The sequence below is a fragment of the Coccomyxa subellipsoidea genome (assembly GCF_000258705.1).
Source record: "Coccomyxa subellipsoidea C-169, whole genome shotgun sequence".
NCBI classification, from domain to species: Eukaryota; Viridiplantae; Chlorophyta; class Trebouxiophyceae; family Coccomyxaceae; genus Coccomyxa; species Coccomyxa subellipsoidea.
The window spans coordinates 242,778-265,579 of NW_005178039.1; the positions used below are offsets into that span (position 1 = coordinate 242,778).

General features: G+C 51.7%; 3 protein-coding genes across 3 annotated transcripts; 1 reads left to right on the forward strand and 2 right to left on the reverse strand.

Annotated features, from left to right (window-relative positions):
- Nucleotides 1-1,056: 1,056 nt before the first annotated feature.
- Nucleotides 1,057-4,924, reverse strand: COCSUDRAFT_40380 (NAD(P)-binding protein; the record flags this gene model as incomplete). The annotated part of the gene is made up of 8 exons (XM_005649505.1): nucleotides 1,057-1,129; nucleotides 1,350-1,442; nucleotides 1,826-1,941; nucleotides 2,539-2,661; nucleotides 3,246-3,358; nucleotides 3,654-3,725; nucleotides 3,912-4,095; nucleotides 4,889-4,924. The coding sequence occupies 8 exons, from the start codon at nucleotides 4,922-4,924 to the stop codon at nucleotides 1,057-1,059; spliced, it is 810 nt and encodes a 269-aa protein (XP_005649562.1).
- Nucleotides 4,925-8,781: 3,857 nt separating this feature from the next.
- COCSUDRAFT_61268 (hypothetical protein) lies at nucleotides 8,782-10,809 on the forward strand (the record flags this gene model as incomplete). The annotated part of the gene is made up of 5 exons (XM_005649506.1): nucleotides 8,782-8,790; nucleotides 8,905-9,102; nucleotides 9,351-9,554; nucleotides 9,758-10,006; nucleotides 10,225-10,809. 5 exons carry the CDS (start codon nucleotides 8,782-8,784, stop codon nucleotides 10,807-10,809), a joined length of 1,245 nt encoding a protein of 414 aa, XP_005649563.1.
- Nucleotides 10,810-11,705: 896 nt separating this feature from the next.
- COCSUDRAFT_27748 (hypothetical protein) lies at nucleotides 11,706-22,378 on the reverse strand. The gene is made up of 21 exons (XM_005649507.1): nucleotides 22,155-22,378; nucleotides 21,859-21,972; nucleotides 21,639-21,725; nucleotides 21,302-21,383; nucleotides 21,057-21,117; nucleotides 20,423-20,587; nucleotides 20,074-20,167; nucleotides 19,637-19,770; nucleotides 19,133-19,228; nucleotides 18,746-18,892; nucleotides 18,076-18,297; nucleotides 17,610-17,692; nucleotides 17,072-17,228; nucleotides 16,529-16,634; nucleotides 15,857-16,030; nucleotides 15,017-15,117; nucleotides 14,556-14,675; nucleotides 13,838-13,932; nucleotides 13,296-13,470; nucleotides 12,738-12,833; nucleotides 11,706-12,369 (listed from the first exon to the last, which is right to left on the reverse strand). The coding sequence occupies exons 1-21, from the start codon at nucleotides 22,372-22,374 to the stop codon at nucleotides 12,199-12,201; spliced, it is 2,700 nt and encodes an 899-aa protein (XP_005649564.1). The 5' UTR covers nucleotides 22,375-22,378; the 3' UTR covers nucleotides 11,706-12,198.
- Nucleotides 22,379-22,802: the final 424 nt, after the last annotated feature.

Below are 22,802 nucleotides of genomic sequence, written 5' to 3' on the forward strand. Positions count from 1 at the left end.
TTGTTGTTCTCTTAGAAGCAGTAAGGAGGCGCCATGCTCTGTTGTTGGGAGGTGCTCTAGGCGAAGCCTCCTACAGTCAGGCGCACCAGATGCAACTGATCCAGGCTGTGTTGATGTGAATTGCTGTGTAGTACAGCACAGTTTGCAATTGCATGAGGGTTGTGAGAGTCTGCAAGATTTGAGAGGCGGTCAAGGCGTCCCTTGACGCAGTCGTTTTGTGCATCAACAAACAAAACTCTAACTTGGGAACTCAACTGATTTAGAAAGATTTGGCTTACATCCTGATCTCCTGTAAAAACTCTTTGCACAATAGGCCTAGGCATATCTGCACATGTGGACTATATGTCTTTTAGCTTTGCAAGCCAATTAAATTGCTGCAGCATCCATCTGTACCCAACGTCAGCTGGAAACTGCAGTGGAAACTGGAACTGCCTAGGATGTACAGGCCTTATGGTGGCATGCCGTTCCTGCCCAAATCTATGAATCTAGGAATGACCCGGTCTTGGCCCCTCCACATGTGATCGACCTAACTTCGCCCTGCATCGTCCGATTCTAAGGCCTATATGGAATATGTCAGGTCTACAGATGGCTTAAGACAGCAATTAATTTATAGTGACATTCATGTGCTCGGTAGCATGCATGAACAGGGCTTCGGGAGATTTTCACACTTGGCGGTGTCAGACACTGGTAGAGCCAAATCTGGCCGGTACTACATACCATCTCTGCCAAAATCAGCCGGAACTCAGCTCTACCTGCCAGTATCACATACCGATACCAGCCACTCATGCAAAGCCCAGGCATGAACACCGATGCTGCAACCCTGTACAGCTAGATCTCTAGAAGCAAGATTCCAAACACCATCATGTATGTGCTAGTCAGCGCTACATGCAGAGCTCGATGCCATGAAGACAGTGTGAGTGCAAAAAATACAAGATTGAAGCTTCAGTCATCTCAAATAGCATTGATGGTAGAACAGAAATGGCTAGTGTTATTGTACATTCACATCTTCTCTGTCTATAAACACAAGTTAGATCACTAGTCCTGCTTTGCACCGTGCTATGGCAGAAAGCGCCCCTTCCGCCCCTTGGCTGTCAGGAACCGCCAGATCACACCGCGCGTTGTCAAGAACCTGCAGGCACACCACCCCACTCACAAAATCGCTGCAACAAGCGATTATAGCACATATGAGCTGCACTTAGATAGATACAGCACTCTCTTTCAAGACCCAGATTTCAAATTGGGTGCTCCAGAAGGCATGAAAGCTTCATCTTAACAACAACACAGAGGTTCAAGTGCTCAGGGAGGTCAGGATAGGCAACGTGATGCGCGTTTCAGATATAGAAGCGCACTTGAAGTATTTCCCGCTGCCTCTGACGCCTCGCATGCGCGGCACCATCCATGCAGCCACCGTGCTAGCATCCTCCGCAAGAATGTTTATGAACCTGCGCATACATCTTGGATTTCTCACACCCACTCCTGCCAATCCGCGAACCACAGCCATGCAAAAAAAAACCGCCAACCTATCACTTGCTTATGCACCAGGAAGACCGCAGCTTCTGTCAACATGAACCCCCAGAAAAACAGATGCTCAAGAATGGTCCTTTATTGATCTGCGTATTACGACAGCGAAGCCCGCTTTCTGCTACCAACTCATCCTGAGCTCCAGCGAATCGCATGCAGCAGCGGGACACTAAATCAACAACCAGCATTAGTGAATCCACCAGTGTCTTAACGGGTTGTTCCTGGCGGTAAAATCATTAAAAGTGACAGTGATGTCATAGGTGACATCAGCGATAATATGGTCCTCTAATTACAGGGATCTCACTTGCTGGCGCGCGCGTCCCTGTCTCCGCCCAGCAGCAGTTCTGTGGCCACCATGCCTGGGCTGGCTATGTGGATGGCTATTTCCCGCTCCTTCTTCGTCTCTGCCACCAGGCTGGCCTGCACAGCACGACACAGTCATCACATCATTCATCTTATAAGCAGAACATCATTAAATTAGCAGAACACAGCCTGCCAGGGTGGCAGCGAAGCTATCGCGTACGCAAGTGGTCGGTTGCCTGTATATGCAGTATCAAGGAGCAGCTTCCATGCTGTTTCTACAGTTGCTGGCAGAATTGTAATGTGTGTTGTTCAGCAACACAGGCTCTTATACTATGAATAAAAGGGGCTTGTTTGAGCGTCCAAATGGTGGCCAGATGGGGCTAGTGCAAGCCAAAACAAACCACGTTTACGGCCGGAATTGTGACCAAAACTAGCGGAAATGCCCCTGGTGTTGATAGTGTAAACAACCTGTACACACGAGCGCAAAGCATTCAGTGGCTTGCAATGCTGCAGGGGTGCTATCCTTTATACTTTTGCAGCATCATAATTGCTCCTGGGCTGGGAGATGCTTTCTATTGTTTAGGCACTCTGCTGCACCTGCGAGGCAGCCCTTCATCCCTTCCTTGGCGCTCGCTCTGGCTTGATGCCTGCATCTTAGCAGTGTTGCCAATGGATTATTCATGGTATTGGAAGTTGACTGGACGCTGAGCGTACCTTGAGCTGAGTAATGGCGCGCTTGGAGGCCCCGTACGCAACGTTCCCGGGCGTCGCATTTCCCCACGACCCTGTCCCATCGATGAAAAAGAGCTTGCCCCCATTCTCCTGCTCGCTGAAAACCTGCGCTGGCAGTTCCTGACCTTCAGATTGCACTACTATCCTTGGTAGTACAGCACCCAAGAAGTGAGGTGTGCTATGGGATCAGAAAGGACAGACATGTGTCTGTGCTAACAGTGCTGTGAAGGGCATTGCCAATTTATCAAACATGTCAATCTCCCTGCTGGCGACACATAGAAATGACGGCCAGAAGGCTGGTTTTACTTCAAGCCATATCCTGTGTCACCCTATTACTGCCTCAGGTTTGTGTTGCAAGATGCGGCCTACACATTCTCTGTTCACGATGCTCAACAGGCAAGAAGGAGAGTCACTGATGAACCAATGCAGCACAGCTGCCACGCATCAGAGAAGAGAAAGACGCGAGCATTGAGAAGAAATGAACAGAATGCACTGTTTCACAGAGAACACACATCTGTACTCTGAATTGTGGCGCCTGCTTGGAATTGGATCCCCTCGGGAGAGTAGTGCTGATTGCACTGGGCAACAAACTGGGTGACACTTATGGTGTGAACAATATCCTCAACTCTTCAAGCGGGACAAAAGGGAAATACTGCTGAAAGACAAAGGTTGACAGGGCGATGAGTCACCTGCAGTGCTGCGCGCGCGCCATATATGGATCCCAGAAGGTTTGTAGCGAGCACCTGCTCCAGCACTTCTGGGCTAGTTTCCTGCAACTCGCTCTTGTGCACCTGAGAAACGCCTGTGCAGCCGACGATTTTGCAGTTATTCAGCCAGCACCAGCCTTGTAAAAAATCTGCAAGCGCTCTGAAGACAAGGTTCACATGTACCCACAACGGGGTGTCTAAAGCGCTACACGCCGCATGAAAGGCAACTTTTGCATGAAGGTTAGCAGCGAAAATGCAGCCCAGGTGCTGGGAAAACAAGAAATGCATTGGGAACAAGGACAGCCAGCGCATGTACGTGCAAAGCTCTTTCTGCATCAAGATGTTTACGACTTGTGCATGCTGGTGTCCATCATCAAATCATCGCGGCACCTGCATTGTTGACCCAGATGTCCAGACGGCCTAGCTTCTCCTGTGCAAATCTGGCCAGAGCAACGGCCTCATCTGCGCCAGGCAGACAGTCAATATCAAGCAAACGGCTTCCTGAAGACACTTTATTAGCATACATGGGCACACTAGATCCACTAGAGGCGGTTATTGGTGTAAAGAGGAGCCTATAAGTGGCAGCTGATGAAGTCAATGGGGCAGCAGTTGGTCTCCGAAGGACTGAAACCTGAGAAGCTTCAGTACCTGCATTTCTGACGTCGCAAGGGAATGAAAGCACTTTTCTGGCGGGGTACTTCTGTGTGAGCTTCTCTGCGGCCTCCAAGCAGGCCTGCTCGGTCCTGGAGCTCACGATCACATCGTCCCCAAAGGCCAAGAATTGGTCTGCCAGTGCATATCCCAGGCCCCTTGAACTGCCAGTGATGACCACCTGAATGAAATAATGTTGAACTAATTCCACATATGAGCTGTATCTCATCGTATCAGGAGGATCCCCTGAGCTGATGGAAGATTAAGAAGAGAATGGGGGCATTGGCTATCAAAGAAACGAATGCCCACAAGAACGAGCAGAACCAGATCTATAGGTCCCGACGACTCAACACATTGTTTCACCTTTAGTCCACGCACGCCCCTGTCACGGTGGGCGTGGTTGCGCAGTGAACCAAATAATTTGGATCCTACCCACATCAAAGGGACAATAGCCGCCCCCACTGCCACCGATGCGGGGTCTAACATTTTGAGCGTGAATTATTTTCTAGATAGAAGACCTTTTGGTCAGATTGTTTATTAGCAGTCTCAGTTTAGCTTAGCAGTTAACTCAGCTAGAGCGATCTGCAAGACGACTTGCCAAACAGCTGAGCAAACAGCCAAGCGATATGCCATTCATCTTGCTATAGCTACAGGCATTTCGTGAAAATTGAACGCAGGCACCTTGAACACGATCTCGAAATGTTGCTGTGCGTCTCATCTTGGGGGCGACCAGGAAGCTGCTCAGGCAGAGGAAGCTGCCCAGACTGAAATTTGGATGGGAGGAGCTCCTGAAGTGAGAAAGTGCATGTCAGACAGGGATAGCGCTTTTTAGATTTGCACAAGTTGAAGAGACGCACAACAGCATGGGAGCTTCGCTAATCCAAAGCTTGATGCCTCAATGGGTGATATGCATTGAGTTGCAGATATCCGGGATCGGATCGGGATCCTGGCAATCATAAAAATTACTCAATGACCTGTGCAAATCTCAGGCGCCACCAGGGCTCTTCCATAATGCCTGATGCAACCCACCTACTCAGTCACTCGCTTACATCACCTCTGGTCTCACATATCTGCTTCAACAACTATAAAGTCAAAAATGCGTTTGATCATATCGATTGGCATGTGCGCCATTGGAGGGCCTCAAAGTGTCCATCCCAAAAGGCCTGCCCGGTGTGCCTCCCTCTGGGATCCCACTTGCATCTTATAACCACACGCACAATTTCAAGCAAGGCAGGCTCTAGCTACGCAGCGCTCTGTGGATTGTTTCATCTGGATCGAACGGGCACCCTTGTTGGTGGGCGTATGCCGGACTGTCTATGGCACCGCTGAAGCAGCCCTTAGTATGACTGCTACATCCCAGGGGTCGCCGTGATCATGGGCATAGACGAGACATTCCGTTGCTTCATGCTCTGCAGCAAGGCTGCAAACTGTCTTGTCCCACAGGCAGCCATGCCCATGAGCATACATCTGGCAATCAACCTGATCTCTTTGCGATGCGTGCCGGCACGTCTTCTGATCCCAGGGGAAACTGTGCTCGTGGGCATTGCGCAGGCAATCTTTGCGGCAGAGTTGCAAGTGCCCTCATCCCAGGGAACCCCATGCTCCTGGGCGTAGCTCAGACACTCAAGGCTTGACAATGCCGCATTGGAGCAAACATACACGCCAGCAACGCCGCCGCGCTCAATGATATATTGCAGGCATTCAAGGTTGTGCCCATTTCCGCTGCCGCTTCAGCAATATGTGCACTCCTCCAATCACACCCATTCCGGAAATCATATTGCAGGCACGCCAGCTTGCCATGACGCGCTGCTTTCAAGCATTTTTTGATGTCCCAGGGGCAGCCAGAGGTGTGCAGGTAGCGCAGCCAGCAATGCTGCCCTTCTCTGCTGCCCCAGCCTCAGGCTTGGGCCCAACTTCAGGCCCCGCCGCTTGTGAGCCTCTTACAGGCTCGAGCCTATACAGGATTCATTTCAGCCTCATGCCCCTTCCTGCATTTGTCAAATGCTTTTCTCTGATGATCTCTGATGATCGAAGACGGTGAGGACAGGCTTTGAGCTGGATGCCAAAGGTTTCTAAAGCATGCACAAGAAAGGCAGGTCAGCTCCCCTTACGGAAGGTTTTAGCTCGGCTCGGCAAAGCCTGGACGAACGATACACTCGTCACGTGGCCTGAGCCATGCTCGCCGTGCGGCACAGATGATGCTGGTTCCGACTTCTAATCATACCAAGGGGAGTTCTCCCAGGCTGATCCCCCTGATTTACCACTAGACTGCCGCAAGTACGTCGATCACCTTCGATATACCGTACTGTTCCGAGCAGCCGTCGGGTGCTGAAGTTTTGGGACGTTTGCCAATATGTCACTTTGTTTGAGCTTCCAAAAGAGACACCTCTCCTCAAAACCACTCTTCAGAATTTACTTCAGTCTCAATTAAAGCATTACTGCTGCTGCCAAATCCCGCCCAAACAGTCCGACCCACAAGTAGGAAGTCAGACTCTTGTGTTTGGGTGTTCACCTTGCTGTGATGTCTTAACAAAACTTGGCTGCCTCAAAATCACACCCACCTCCTGTGGCCAACAAATTTTGCACTGGGTAAAAAGCCTGGCAAATGCGCTTTGGAACAAAGCTTCAAACGCAAGGCAATATATAAATCTGAAAGCAGTGGCTGAGCAACGCACGGCTCTCCTGGTGGCCTCAGGCTGTAATTGGTTCGAGCCCAATCCCTGGACGGGTTAAGAGGGTTCGAGCCCCTCCCCTAATCCGTAATGCCCGGGTTCGAGTCCTAGTGGGTGCTATGACCTACATACCTTTTTGCACTTTTTCTCATTATTCTGTCACCGCCGCTATAGACTTGTGGATGGTGATCTTATGTCGGATGAATGGCATGTACTGGACATCATAATAATAGTAACAATAATATTTATGAGTGGCGAGCCCAGAGCCAGAGGGCCATAGGGCATACACAGGTCCGTTTGGAACCGGAACCCGGGGCCGATATGCACAGGCTTGCAGCCTTGTCAACTTGCAAATGCACCCTTGCCTACAGGTCTACAGAACCTACAAGACTTCAATGTTACAATGTCATACCCCCATGGTGCTGTCCAGGCACATTGTGGCCACACAGTATACAACAAATACATCATATATGAGCCTTGCAAATGCCTATCCACACGTCCAAAATCAACAATTTATGTCTCTGTGACCAGACTCCCTTCAAGTGCACCATCTCCACATAATCTCCTCAAAGCACTGCCCCGCTGTAAGCACGGCCCCATTTCCACCCACTCATATATACTGTCACTGAGTCTTTAGGAAAAACCCACTACATTTCCAGCTTGCCTGTGCGCACAATTTGCTGAAACACACCGACTGGCACTTCAGCCATGACCTTGCAAACCGCTCTCATCTTCTCATCATCAGAGGTCACTTTTGCAGCAAACACAAATGCCTGCAGGAATGCACCCCTCCTGGCTGCCAGCCACTGCTCTGCAGTCCTTCCAACTCGTGTCTCCCACAAATCCCCATTTACACCCTGAGAGTGAAACTGAGAAAAGGTCAGACACAGAGCCCTGCCGAGATGCACACTTTCTGATGTCTCCTTCTCTAGAAATGCCTTGACCTTCAGCTGTGGTGTATCATTCCCCTCAGTGTTATAGGACGGCATGCAATCCCGGATAAGGGCCTTGCCACAGGCACTCATGAAATCCTTCGCTAGTGCCGGCAGCAGAGGTCCGCCCTTTGAGTAAACAAACTGCAAGTCTTCCAGCTTTTCATCCCATAACATGCACCTAGTACGCTTCAGGATCCAAATCACACACTCTATGACCTCATGCACATACTCAATGGAGGACAGGCTCCCGGGCTTGACTGCACTGCCAAGAGTCTCTTCTGGGTCGAACATGCAGCCATGCGTGTGCGCAATCACCAGGCAATCAAAGTGGCGTTTGAGCGCTGTCAAGTGCATGGCCATGGACAGACTCCCCATGGGCAGCTTTTCTCATGGCAAAAGCGCAGGCAGTGAAGGTGGCCAATCCATGCAGCGTTCAGGCAGATGTCTTGAGCCCAGCCGCATATGGCACATTCTATGACCTTTTCCGGGTCTGAATGGAAGAGAGTGCCGACCCCGTGGCAGCTTTTTTTCAAACGCGTACTGCAGGCATCCTAGGCTGCCACACTTTGCAGCCTTTGCGCAAGTGACACTGCTCATAGAACAGGCAGAGTTGTGCACCCACTGCAGCCAGGCAAGTTTGCTTTTTCGCGCCACAAAGCTGGCCAGACCAGAGCTGAAGTACTTCCCTTTTAGTAAATATACTGCAGGGCATCCAACTTTCCAGAACAACTGCCTGCTGTGCCTGCCTTCAGGATCCAAATGACACCCTAAAACCTTGCAAACATCGGCTTTTTTAGCTACGTAGTGTACTGTCGCGTACTCCGGTCGCTCGTCAGGGGAAGCTTTAGTGAGGATGAGTCACAGGTAACGAGAGAAAATATGCCTCTTGCTTCGGCTTGTGATGCAATTTTTTTCCCGAATTTATCGTTTGCCAGACCTGATCGTCGCCCGAGAATATCCCGGGATATCTTTCCCGAGACCCTTCAGTACGTTCAGTAGCGCTTCACTGCAAGATAATTGTGGACGGTGGTGATTCGCTTAGGTAGGCAGCGTCTGTGAGATACTATTTGGAATTGAGATTTCCTGCTGAACTCAGCCCAAAAAGGTTATCTAAATACAAAGTGCTGAATGCTGAATGTGCTATGCACCATAGCTCATGACCTTGACGAATTATATCAGGCAGGTGCTTGCAGGTACATCACTCTTGGCGCAACGCAAATATTTTATTCGTATCTTCATTCCCACGAAACTTGCTCTCTCATGGTCCTGGTAAGTCACTCCTCTATTTTGATTTGCGGCGCTCACAGCTCTCCAAGGTATGTGCCAACGTCAACATTTTCTGCACGATAATGGACATCCCAGGATAATGCTATGCCCATGTAGGATTTCAAGGAGAAGCAGGCAGTGCGCATTGCCATAGCAGGCGCACAGACCCTCACGGCAGAGGAGAAAGCAGACTTTACTGTTGCTGCGATGCGTGAGCCGGGCCTGCTTGAACACTTGCATCCTTACGTCAGATTGGCCAATTTCGGCGATCACCTGCTTGCCTTGTTCGACAGTGCTGTCAGCAAGGGTGAGAATGTGAGCTGTTTGGAAAGCACCTTCCCTCTTGCCCTATGAATCACTTTTACACTTGGATCGCAGAGCTGACGTCAGACGCGTCTGGGTGTTTTTGCAGAAGCTACAAGGCCCGTCCTCTGCCATCAGGATGTTTTCCAGGTTCGTCAAGACAAGACTATGCTGGATATGCATTGCTTGGTATTATACAGGAGGGTTTTCAAGCAAATCTGAAACCTTCTAAAAGATGATCGATGCTGGTTGCCATGCAGGTTCTATCAGCAAAAGGTAGCCATGAGGGTACCTTTGAAGTAATGGAGGCTCTTTCGCCCACCGGTCCTGCTGGTGGCGTCTTCAAGGTGCTTGGCATTGATGGGCCTTGGGCCGACAATTTTCTCGTCCTCAGACACGGTGGCGACCCGGCAATGTTGGAGATGCGCCATCGCTTTCACAAGGACTGCATTGAGTGGCACCAGGTGAGGGCAGAGGTGGTGCATGATTTCTTGGGCTTGGCAAACCCACAGCTCTCTAGCCTGCACTGTGCGGGGTTTCTGAGCTTGCAAGAGTGGGTATACCAAAGTGGCCATGGCATTGTGTCCCTTGAGGGTTGCTTGTACCTTTGCAGAGAATTGGAGGGTCATTCAAGATGTTTGACCTATTGTGGGGCTCATTGTTGCAGGTAATTCGGGAGCGAGAAGCCGTTTTAGCGTTGCAAGGCGCTGGCTGGCCGTATCTTCCACGGATGCTTTTGGCTGGGAGCTTGCAGCTCTTCCCCCAGGCGCCTGCTGGTTGCCTTAGTGGGGCCCCTGCAGTCCTCACAGAGCTGGCAGGACGCCCTCTGGTGGCTGATAGACAGGTGCCCGTGCTCCCGCCGCAGAAGCTTATCGCGCTGGCTTCATGTGGGCTGACGGCCGTCTGCGAGCTGAGGGTGAGCGCTCTACCTGCCTTTGCTGAGGTGCAATATGTTTGGAGTGCTTCAGAGTCTGAAGTGCTTCAAGAACTCTTGTAGCGCACACATGGCGGCGGAATGGATATGAGGTGTTGCTAGAGGACCAGAAACACGTGTGAGATAAGTGTAGGGTTAAGATGCCAGCATCATACACCACATGCCTGGATTCCATGAAGAGATGTGTGTGTTATGTGCAGGAGCGGGGAATATGGCACAACGATTTATGCCCCCGCAACATCACTGTCCAGGCTCCTGACTCCGAGGGCAGTCCTACGGCCTACACCTTTGTTGACTTGGGCTACTCCTCAAGCCCGAACCTAGATAGCCCAAGTCTGCGCGACGAGCTGGATGCGTCAAAGGGGGAGATGCCAAGCAGTCTCTCGCCCATCACTGACCTCATGTATGGCTCGGTGCAAGCACTTGCCGAGGAGGAGCTCCGCCCCAGCTCAGACTTACAGTGCCTGGCGTTTACACTGATCAAGCTATCAGGTGCTGTGCTGCCGTGGGATGCGGCTGCAAGGGCGGGGCATCAAAGGGAAGCACTGCAGATGCGATTGAACCTCATTAAGGATGAACCTGCTGGCGCGCGGAGCCTGCTGGGTTGTTTGCACCCCATCATTGGGCACTTTGTCTCTTGGGTGTTGGACCAGGCTGAGGAGGCGTTCCTAGATCCCAGCAGCCAGTCCAGCTGGCGCACCAGGCTGCAGGAGGCGGCAGCGAACTCCTGCAGCGGAACATGCCTCAAAAGCAAGCCATTGCCGATGCTAGCGCGTTGCTCTTGAAGCCTGCATGCAGTCTGAATTTGACAAATGCATGTCATCCTTGTTTAAGTGAATGGATGCTCCTGAGTGGGCTGTGTTTTGGCTGCAATGCCATTGGGAACATCAGATGGACGGACACAAAAGTCCGCGTTTCCCTCTTCATGCCAGCAGTGCAGATGTGTCATTGCAGCATTGCTTCAAGCCTTCTTTACACGGGTTTCAGATTTCTTAGCACAGGTTTCAGTTTTGTTTGGGGGTCTCACAACAACGCTGTATATGTACAATGTGGATTTTGGCAGTTGAAAATGCAGCATAGACTGGTGTGAATGAGACTTGTCAATGTTGCAGCTTTGGGTCCCACATGCTATGCTGCTTTAATCTAGCCTGCAGCGGCCGCGAGTATGCTTTGTGTCAAAACACTGGTTGGCCCTCGCCAAAGACACCGCAAAGAATGAGAAAGAGAGGAAAGAGCAGATGTTTCCAGTGGATGCTGACAGCGCCGCTTTCTGGGAGATCCTCTTTGTTGTATGGGTATCGATTTGCAAGCGCGACGCTGTGATGAGCCTGCCCAAGGAAATGTGGTGACCTATCTGCCGATCATGCAAAATGCAGATGCAATGGCTCCAGGCCACTGGCTAGTACTTCTTTGAGAGTTCCACTATACCAAAATACACTGCTGGCACCACTTGATAATCCAGAGAGACAGACCCTCAGGAATGCTGCACAGAGACTCTTTACAAACTTTTCTGAGCGTTAAAACAAGTTTTAGAGGGGCATTAAGAGCACCAAAAACGTACTGTACTTGTGCAGTGCATTATTTTTGCGTCCGAAGGTCAATTTACTGTGTGGGCATCTTAAACTCAGGGATCAGAATTAGTTCCTGCAAATAAATCAAATCTTTGAGATCACAACGTTCATGAGCTGTGAAAGTATTACATGCGTGGACCTCAGCAGCCATCAGCCAACGCAGAGTAGTACAGTACACAAATGAGAATGCCACTGTAATGAAGATCAACGATCCACCTCTTGGCATCTTGACGGGCTCACAGACATGATTAAGTGCGACGATTACGACACACTAATTGACAAGTCTTGGCAGGACAAGACAGCTGTGCTTGCACAAATTCATAGACCTGTCCCAATTGGATTTCCCATTGTCCCCAGTGTTTAACAGCATCATAGTGACCAGACCCTTTGTTGTTTTTTGTGCCTCAAGTAACCAGACAGTTGGCTGAATGTGGCCCATCAAGTGCTGGATTGCCATCTGGAGGTCTCAGGCATACATTACTACTATATAAGCAGCGGGAGTGCCAGGCTGACTGAAAAGCTAGATTCCCTGACAGCAATAAGCCGGAAAATGCTGCCACAAAAGCCAGAATGAAGGCATGTCACATCTGCAGCGCAGGACAATTACACATCCCCCTGCTTGGTGACAATGGTGTAAGGCTTGTCAAGGCCGCTGAATTTCCTGTAGGCAAACACAATGGCCCCAACAACGACGACCACCAAAGAGACAAGGGCAGCAAGCGCCACCCAGCCGGTCAGCGTGACCATGCCTGCTCCCCTGCCTGCAGGATTCACCTGCGCGCATCGCAAAAAGACGCTGTCAGGAGCCGGGGCAGAGGCTGCTTGGCGGTTACAGTACAGCACTGAGCCTGCATGAGCTGCATAGGCTCTGTCATGCCTTGCACATGCCATGGCAATGGGCACTTGAATATGGCAGAGATTGGAAACTTGAGCAAACAACTCGATCAAGCTGAGAACAAGCATAAAAACATTCCTGCGGCACAACAACTCTCCAGACTGAGGCTTCAATGCTTCTGCTACCTTACAGAAGTCCACCATTACTGCATCACCAGACAACAGAGGCACTGTGTATCTAACAATATACCAGGCTGAGAGACAGGCAAAACGAAAGTGATAATGTGAGAAATGAGTGAAGCTCCCACCAGCTGGGCCTTGATGCCGGCAGCTGCCTGCAGCTCCTGCACGCGCTGTGCTATGGCTGCCGCGCTCATGCTGCTGTCAAACATCGCCTGCGCATCCTGCAGGCACAGTAATCGCGCGCTATCAGCTCCATATCACTGCCAGTTCAAATTTGCAGGATTGAACCAAGATGAGACTGACGAAGAAGTGCACAAGATGCCAGACATCTGCACTTGATGCCTCGCGCCTGGCAGAGTTCTTTCAAAGAGAAGAACAACCTCGGGGTAAAGTTAGCAGTGCAAGATGGTGGTTAAAGACTCCTAATTTCTCCTTTGGCACGAAGAAAACTAATATGTCCTAACTGTGATGAAAGGAATTGCAGCTTATCTTTGCCTTGCCGCCTCATCTTGATACCTCTCAGATCCAGATGAACTTTAAATCTGTACAATTATTCTAGTACGCGTCTCCAGTTCTTCAGGACTAGGTACTCAAGCTATAATTGTTTCACAGCATGATACATAAACACATCTGCGCAACCCATTTGGCCTGAAAACCCAAGGGAGGAAGGAAGGAACACAGACCTTGGGGGCAGCGACAATGACGAGGGAGCGGCAGTCGAGGGTGAGTGGCTTGCTCTCTGCCAGCTGGCGGCTGAGGCAGCGGCCAACCGCGCCGATGGACCAAATGCCGCGGTTCTTCGGGTTGGACACCGCCGTCTGACAGGAGCCGATCTCCGCCACATCAGCGTCGCACACCCTGCGGCACAGTGCAAGATTCTCAGAAGAACTCGTGTGGATATAGCAGAACATGAGGTCTAATCCCATGATACAAGTTCAACAATGACGTCACCAAGATCGTGCATTTTTTGCCGCTCTTGACTTGGGAGGCGCATTACAGTCTAAGCACAGCTTCTTTATTAGCTGGAAGGCTGAGCAGCCATGAGACTTGCACCCACTGCGACCCGGAGTGACGCTAATATCGCCCAAACAACACAATGCACGCTGGGTTCCAGCAGGACAGCACAGTGCATGCTCTGGTGTTCACGGCATCTCGAGCTTCCCCTAGTTCATGCTCACAAGGACTGTTTTGCTGACCAAGCAAAAGGCAGAAACTTTGAACGCACCCGGTAAGGGCGGCGCCCTTCTTGTACTCCCAGAGAGCCATGCGCACAGCCCGAGACATCTCCCGCTGGCACACATCCGCCAGCTTCGAGTACGCCTGCCCACGTGTGAACCAAGATTCCATCAGAAAACGACACGTTTTCCAAGTGTTACTTGCTTACCAAAGTCCGCAGTTATGAATCTCAACAACGACCATACGCCAGTGACAAGGCCATCCTGCTAATGCTCCGAGGACAAAATTTGACTGAGAACGTCAGGGCTGCACACCAGATCAGGTGCAGGAAAAGCCATGGAACAACTAAAGAGAAACAAAGTCTCAGATCACAACGCGGCCACTCAAATACGGTGGGCAACAAAATTCAGAAAAGTAGTCGAGGAATTGGACAATGCCCGAAGGGTGCAATAATCACAACAGCGACACGATAAAAGCACCGGTTGTGATAGCTGCCAACCGCATGCACACAGCCTCTGCAAGCGGAAGAAAGGCTTGGGTGCACCAGCAACAGCTGTAGCATAAAAGGGTCCATTGGACACTGTGACCCTGCTCAGATAATTCCTGATAATGCTGCAAGGGAAGTGAAAGATGTGAAGTAATTCTTTCAGTGCCTGCAGCAGAGGTCGAGGCTTGGTAGAGAAGGTCAAATTCTCTTTATAGATATGGAGCTTGCACTGCCTTAATAATACTGCAATCTTCTGTTGGTTTAAAAGAAATCTCCCCACCTTGACGAGGCACTTGAGGACTTCTGCGTTGCCGTGCGCAAGACCCTTTTCTGCTGCGCAGTAGGTGACCACGTCCGGCTCGCACGCTTCAGCCACTCCATAGTCAAGCCGGTAATCCTCCTGCGACAATTGACACAAGCAGCATGAGATTCTGGGTTTTCTCGTCTGGGCCTGACGACTCAATCTGCGCGCTCTGACGTGGTCCTGACCTGGTGCATGCATGAGGCAAGCACAGCAAAACTCTTGTTTACCATCCGTCCTGAGCCTGATGGTTGTCACAGGGTCATGACACCAATCAAACGACTGCATGAGAAGAAGACTGACAAATGACAACCTGTACACACTAAGACAAAGAAGGATCTCTTCTGGCAGCCTGTCTACACTGCACAGAAAGACGCAGGAATGCACAGTGAAATATTGCATGCAGGGACCTGCTGAGGATAGGCAAAAACAAAGCGCACCTGCATGCGCTGTCCTCGCTCCTCGACCTGTGCGCGGCAGGCCTGGCCGAAATCTGGCTGCGCCAAGCTCTGCTGCAGGCACTGGAACACGCGCCCCTTGCCTGCGCACAAAACAAGTGCCGAAAATGTTTCAGCGTTCCTCAGTCCAACCACTCCTTTCCACTGCATCGGTCAGAAGGCGGCATAGGTTGGGACATCAATCCCCTCTTGCCCAGCGATGCTCAAGGCCCTTGCACACAGTGCACGGGCAGATTGAGCAAGCTTCAACTCTTTGTAAGCATTGGTTTTCAGTATCTCTTTCAAGAGTATGCTGAATGTGGCTTGACATGGGCTGGCAGGAGTCTGTCGTGGCAGCATGGTTGCATGTCCGCCATGAATGACACACTTCAAGCAGCTTGCCAACGAGCGCATGTGACCTCAGTCCTATCGATCATGGGTCATGCATCCCTCGGGATGTCAATGAATACAAAAGCTTTCATCACCGGTCACAAGCGCTCCTATGGAATCCAAGGGGAACCAGCCGAAGGTGCATTGATCAAGCTTGGTCTCAGTCAGTTGAAGTCTTCAGGCATTGCTGCTCAGGAGTTTATTTGATGATGATTAGCACCATTGACCAGACATTTGACACTGCTCCTGACATCTGCATGCAATTATCAAGACCCTGCTACAACGCCTGCCCTGCTCTGAATGGGAGGTGACAATTTTTTGAAAACCACTGTAAGAAAACAGTCATATGCAGAGCGGCCTCCCTTCCACACAGGTCATGCATTGCTGCTTAGAAGGCACAATGCTCGGCCACAAAGCAGGAATTGAAATTGAGGAGAGAAAACCAGGTCTCACCAGGCTGGATCCCCTGGCAGAAGACGGTGATCTCATCGGAGCAGGCCTTGTTGAGCTTTGGGCGCAGGCGCACGTCGCGCGACTGGATGATGTTGAGCTTCAGCTCCTCCTTGCGGCAGCCGTCCGCCAGCTTCTGAAAGTTATCCCGTAGGCACTGGTGCACGCGGCCCTCGCCTGCTCGGCACAGCAGTATACATCTTTTTGCTCAGTCGCATAGCTTGAAGAGCATCACTGCGGCCCAGCCCAACCCATCCATGGCAGAGAGACTCTGTGCCAAGCATTGCAGACATGAAGAGCCGTGCTTCGCAGGCGCCAAACGTGTGCAGCGTAGATGCCTGAATGCTGTACGCATAAAATGGGTTCGCGCCGCAAAGCATGCACAGAAGGTGTCATGATTGAAGAAAATGAAAAAAGACGGGGCCAGGAGCACTGCAAAGCAGTGCAGTGGCACGAATGAACGCCACAGAGGAGGCATCATGCAGCAAACACAGCTCTTCATTGTATTGAAGATGGTGCGCGCTTGCAGGCCACTTTGGGCCACCACTTGTGGCTGTTTCTGGGCTTGCCCTCTTCAGGCAGCATGGTGGGCACATGGCACTTCCCGCAAACACATCCAAAGCTGCACCTGGCCATCACAAAAGCGTGGAAGAAAGTATAGCAGGAAGGGCGCACCTGGCTCGACGTGCTTGCAGTACGCGTCGACATCGGAGCGGCAGGCCTCGGCCAGCAGCACATCGTTGCGGAAGTCGTTTACCTCCATCTTCTCAAAGTAGAACACCTGAAAGGCACGCGCCAGAGTGTTAATGAAAAAGAACAGGCAACATTTGCAGCCTGCACGTGACCTCTGCGCCCATGAGAGGTCAGCCAGAGACAAAGCCACAGCGCGCGCCAAGAACAGACACGCTCAACACAGCTCGTGCTGCATGCATGCCTTTATGCAAGACAATATGGCAAAGAGTATCCAGGTTTAGTGGAGTCAAAAGGCAAATGCACCCAAACAACTGCGTGTAGAAGGCCTGATTGAGAAGTACTTGCATGGACAAAACACGGGGAAGATCAAGCAGCGTGTTCTCCCCTCTGCAAGCCTCCTGTCATCACGAAAACAGATTCCCCAATCCCCCTTTGCGCCACTGAAGCACACAGGAGCTAACAAAGGCAGCTATCCAAGCGCCACAACATCAGGAAGATAATTGAAGTTCAAAATTTGAGCAGCACCTCGTCGGCACACTCCTTGGACTTGATGGCGTCCTGCTTCTCGGTGAGGCATCGCAGCACTCGGCCGCCGCATGCGCTGCCCAAGAAGGGGCTGCACTCCTCCGCGCACAGCGTGTCTATGTCCGCCTCGCACGCCGTGTTCAGCCGGTAGTTCAGCCTGCGCAGTCGCAGATCATGAGCATTGCACTACAGATATTGTGGGTGATAACCAGTTGAGAATGACCAGAAGTTGCATGCTGCTGAGAATCTGCCATGCAGTATTCCTGCCCCTGTACTGTATCTTGGTGCTGATTGACAACACTGCCGCTGATTGACAGCGAAGGGCCAATTTCAAGAGCAGTCCGCCAAGTTGATAGCACGCCCAAGATTCCCAACCCTCGGGCCACTTGTGCATTCTTCCTCAAATCCAGACAATTTGGCTGACTGTGCCATTTCCTGTTCTTCAAGAACAGAGGTATGGCTGCGCCATGCTTGCATGCGTCCAGGGATCCAAAGTCGTTGGAGGCATTGCGGGGGAGGCAAGAAAGCGGACACGCACCTGTAATCCTGGTTGGAGCGCACTTGATCGCGCGCAACCTCCTCCTTGCACTCCGACGAGAAGTCCTGCTCATCCGTGTGGTCCTGCACAAGGCTTACCGCACATCTTAGCCTCAACATTGCAGGACGCTTCCAAAGGCTCTAATCCAGTCATCCTGAGTGCCCCAAGATAGAAAGCCCAGGACACATTCAGAACGAATTTCAACTTCATCCAGGCTACATTCACACCACACACCAACAGTCATAGCCCCCAACTTCTCAACGTCACCTAACCTCATAGGATAATCATGACACTTCACCCCATCATAAGCCAGTTTGTGCCTTGACAGCGCCCATAAGCAGCAAAGCAGTCCCACAATAGAGATCATGAGACCCTCTTCTAAGTGATTCCTCTTCTAAGTGATTCCTACCCAGAGCCCCTCCGCAAATTCTGCAGCTGGTCCAGAAGCGGCACAAACGGGGAGCACAGGGAAGGAAGAACGCGCCTGGAGGCAGCGGATGACGCGGGCCTGGCCGTGGGAGAGCCCGGAGCAGAAGGCTTGGATTTCGGCGCTGCAGGCGCGCTTCATGGGGTACTTGAAGTCGATGTCCTCCGCCATGCGCACCTCCGCGTCAAACAGCGTCGCCCGGCACTCGTAGGCCAGCTCCTCACGCGCGTCCTGCAGGCACCGGATCACCCGCGCGCTGCCCTGCCCGCAACGCAAAACACCGTCTGCCAGGTGGCGGCGCAACTTCCTTGTGCAGAAAACGCTCACCAAGCAACAGAGGACATGATTCTGGCCCCATGCAACGCTGTCTTCAGGCGTGATTAATGTGAGATGGAGGTGAACGAGATGCTGCCACTCTAAGCATAATTGAAACGTATGCAGCCGCCATGACAATAACAGAACAACAAAAGCCACCGATTCGCCAGCGTTTCTGCGAGCAGTGCACTGAATGCATGATCCAGGGATGACCAAATTGGTGCCATTGACCGAGTGGATTGAGAATGAGTATGAGCATGCTGTACAGCTTATCACCATCTACCAATTCTCTCAGAGCACTCCCACACGGGCAGGAGTCAGAGCACTCCCACACGGGCAGGAGTCAGAGCACTCCCACACGGGCAGGAGTGAGTGGTAAGGTGAGCGATCGCACCGGCTGGACCCCGTCGCAGAGGCGCGCGCGGTCCTCGTAGCAGGCATCGGCCAGGGGCTCGTCAAAGCGGATGTCCTGGGACGCGCGCTGAGTCAGCACATGCACCTGCTTGCGGCACTCCGGCGTCGCCAGCTCATCGCGGTAGTCCTGTCCGGGCGGCACAGCTTCATCAGTGAACCGCGCTGCTTGCTTGCTTGCAGGCTGAGGCAAAGCTATGCCGTGGTCTCTGCTTCTGAAGCTTGCGTGCAGTTCATATAAGCCTCCTAGTGAACAGCTGGCATGACAATGCCGGACCACGTTCTGGCAGGTGGGTGAGCACCACGGTTTATCAAAATTAGCAGAGTGGTAACACCCACACAAAACATCTATTGGTATGTGCATGCGCACCTGCAGGCACTGGATGACGCGCGCGTCAAAGCCCTCCACGGAGTCCAGGCTGTCGCGCTCGTAGCCACAAATCGCCTCTATGTCGTCCGCGCACACCTGCCGCAGTAGCAACACAATTCACTGCAAGGCTCTGAGACCCTATATTATTGAAGCACCTCTGCTCTTCTACCTTGAGGCCACAACCCGCTGATCGCCCAGTGCAGAATTTTCCCAGCATGCACTCCGGAGCCTGTCTGCTGTATTCAAACGTTACCTCTCCTTTTCGACAATGCTGCGCAATAAATATGGAAGGGCGGCTGGAATAACAGGACTCGCTGGTTGCTTAGTTGATGTACTTCTAGGAACGTCTATAAGGTGTACAGTGTAGTCGTGCACAAGGTGAAGAGGGAATTCAGAGCTGGGCTATGCTCAACACACTCCATGAGCGCTGCTAACAGCCTCCCAACAGCACAGAGTGAGGATATTTTCCCAAGAATTACAACGCGAGTCGGCGCATGACAATACCTCGCGCAGGGTGGAGTCGAGGCGGAAGTCTGCGGCGCGCTTCTCCATCATGGCCTCCAGCTCGTCCTTGCACTCCGCGCTGAAGCCCGCCTCCTCCCGGTGACCCTCCAGGCAGTCCTTCACCCGCGCGCCGCCTGCGCTCAGATTCGAATTCACCAACAAGATGAAGATTTGCCTAGAAGCAGGCACCTCGAAAGGTTTGCGCCCATTTTCACAGTGCGCATGCCCGTGAGCACAACACTGAAGTGACGACATGCGGATGCGTGTATCGCTTGATCATCATCTTTAAGGACAGCAGCTCCCAAGCAAATTTACAAAGAAGTTACACTGGGAGTGAAGATGAGAAGAAGGGTTATGAGACATGAATTCGTGTGAATGCATTCTCTGCGTTGCAAGCTGAATGAGAGGCAGTGAATAAGTTGTTATAAACTGCGCACCAAACTTGATGTCGGCGCAGAACTTCTTCTTGTCGCCCATGCACTTTTTGAACAGGCGCTGCGACAGCCGCAGATCGTCCGCGTTCTCCACCTCCTGCCGTGTACAGTAGTCTCATCAGCAGCGCACATATGTCAGTCCGGATGCAAGGAAGGAGTAACCAACATCTAAACAATTTCCCTCATCAGCTACTGCTGCCACCTGGCAGGCCACGTATTCTGCGTTAGCCATGCATTTGCAGCTCTGCAGAGCACAGACAGCGGGCGGCAATGGTGTGTGCGCGGGTTCTACCGCTGGTTCGCAACAGAAATCCTGGCTTAAAAGGTGCCATGAGCGCTGCAAGCGTCTGACCTGGCGGAAGAGCTCCTCCTGGCACTCCCAGGAGACGGAGACGGCCTTGTCGCGCAGGCAGTCCTGAATTCGCCCCTCGCCCGGGTTCACATCTGCGCACAGCTGCTTCGCGTCCGGCTCGCATGCTGCGTGCAGGTCAGCATCCGTCCGGTAGTCCTTCGCTGCCTGGACAACGTTTCAGACCCCCCGGTCAGAGCTGCTGTAACAGAGCCCTATCGCGTCACAGCACCCCTTGAACGTTTCCCCTTCCGGTGTGCAAATGAAACATGAGTGAGGCCTAAACAACTACAGAGGTGCTGCTACTTTGTCATTGCTAACAATGAGCGCCCCAACGCTGCCCTCTAATGGGGAGGCATGGCACTGTTGGAGATGCAGATCAGGTGGTCTCAAGCTTTCTCCCCTACGAAAAAGTGGGCTCTCTAGCCCACGTTCTACCACAGGTTTATTCTGGTGCGCAAGCAGATATGCATGCAGATATGCATGCAGGAATCCCTATCAATCCACTGCCATGCTTGGTGCCCCACTCAGGTGGCAGAAGTGCTCAATTTTTTGGGATGATTGCGATAGCCGAGGTGGGCTGATTGCTGCGACAACGAGTTGGGCATGCAATATGCGGCGCATGGAGATAAAGCACCTCGATCTGCGTTTTGAAGATCTCGGCCGAGCAGGTGCTGGACAGTGAGTCCTTCAGGTCCCTGCGCACAGACATGGGAGAGACCATGTCAGCAATTCGCCTTGTCTCCTGTTTAATTTGCTTTCCAACCACAATACAGGTAGCCAAGTCTTGAAATTTGCGGCGACTTCCACGCCAGCACATGATGCTGCCGCGAGGTATTCACTACTGCAGCAACAGCCAGTGGCAGAGATGAGAAGGCTCACCTGAGGCAGGCCAGGATGGCCACAGGGTCTGTGGGGTCCTGATCAGAGCACAATTTGGTGGCATCATCCTTGCACGCCTTGGCTGCATGACCAATCAAGCATCTCCTCAGGCTACAAGGAGATTGCTGCTTGATCATAGCACAGTTCATGAGGTGATCAGACGCTTCCATTCAATATTGGCAAGACTGCGGCGTTGCAGAGTCAATATTGATCTTGACTTGTTGCATCCATTGACAAGAAATCTACTATGCAAGGGTACCTTGCTGCACAGAGCACGAGCCTGACATGCTACAAACGTAGCGCGGACATCATGAGAAATGAAGTGTAGTGTCCCTACCAAGGGGGAGGTTCTTGTTGATGCTCTCGCCAAGCTCCATTTTGAACGCAGCGAGCTCCGCCTTGCAGTCATCAGTCAAGGTTTTGCCTGCATGAACCAGGAATTGCATATCATACCTTACACATCGTGATGTACACATGGTGTATTGAGATGAATGTGGAACTGCAAGTAAGGACACTGCATGCTGTGTGTCACAGGACCAGAAGAATGCGTGGGTCACCTTCAACGTTCCCCTTCGTTTCCTCCTCCTGTTGTTTCGTCAGGCAGTCTGCTAGACGCCCCTCACCAAGCTTCACGGTTGCACAGAAGTTCTCCACGTCTCCAGCACAAGCTCCTGCGAACGGATCATTCTTTAAAGAGCGGCCTCAGATCTTTAGTTATTGACATTCCTCACATTTACGACAACCGGTGAGCCTGAAGTCTTTCTGCAAACCTGCACACTTTGCAAAGTCTTGTTCCTTTCAAACCCTCGCTAAAGAGACTCAGCGTCAGAAAATGTATGGTATATTTAGCTACCTGTTGTAGCCACATCCCCAGTTCCGCTCGGCAAGACACCAATGGGAGCTTCCTTGATGATCTTCGCTTCTACAGCCTCAGTGACTTCCTCTCCCGCCTGTTGCGCCTCCACAGCGTCTTGCAGATCGGCTGCTAGGTTTGCTGCAGCGGAGTCTTGCGAGATCACGATCGCTGGTGCCAAAACGGCCAGGAGTAAGAGGAACTTCCAGCGGTTCTCCATAATCTGCAGCTCTTACTTTCCCGCCCGAGACCCCATGCAAAGCACTGTTCAGCAGCGGCTCATGAAATATAAGTTATACCTTCCAAGTTCCACCTTTTACGATAACACTGCCATGCACAGAGCTTTAGGAGATGATCGGCACGTCGCTGATTGATTTGCGCGGTTTGTTGTGGAGTGAGTAACCGTGTGACTGATGATCAGCAAATATCGATCTGAGCTCAATTAAGCTTTCTTTTTACAATGAGCAGGACACCCTAAACAATATGGTTCTGCATGTCGGTGACAATGCTCCGATTTGTGCACATGTACCTCGAACTCGGGCGTTTGAGGAAGCATTTCCATCGTCCACACACATGACCGTTCTGAAAGAGGCCCGAACTTCTCGATCGCAACGTATCTGAGGGCCATTTGGTCAATTATCATCAACT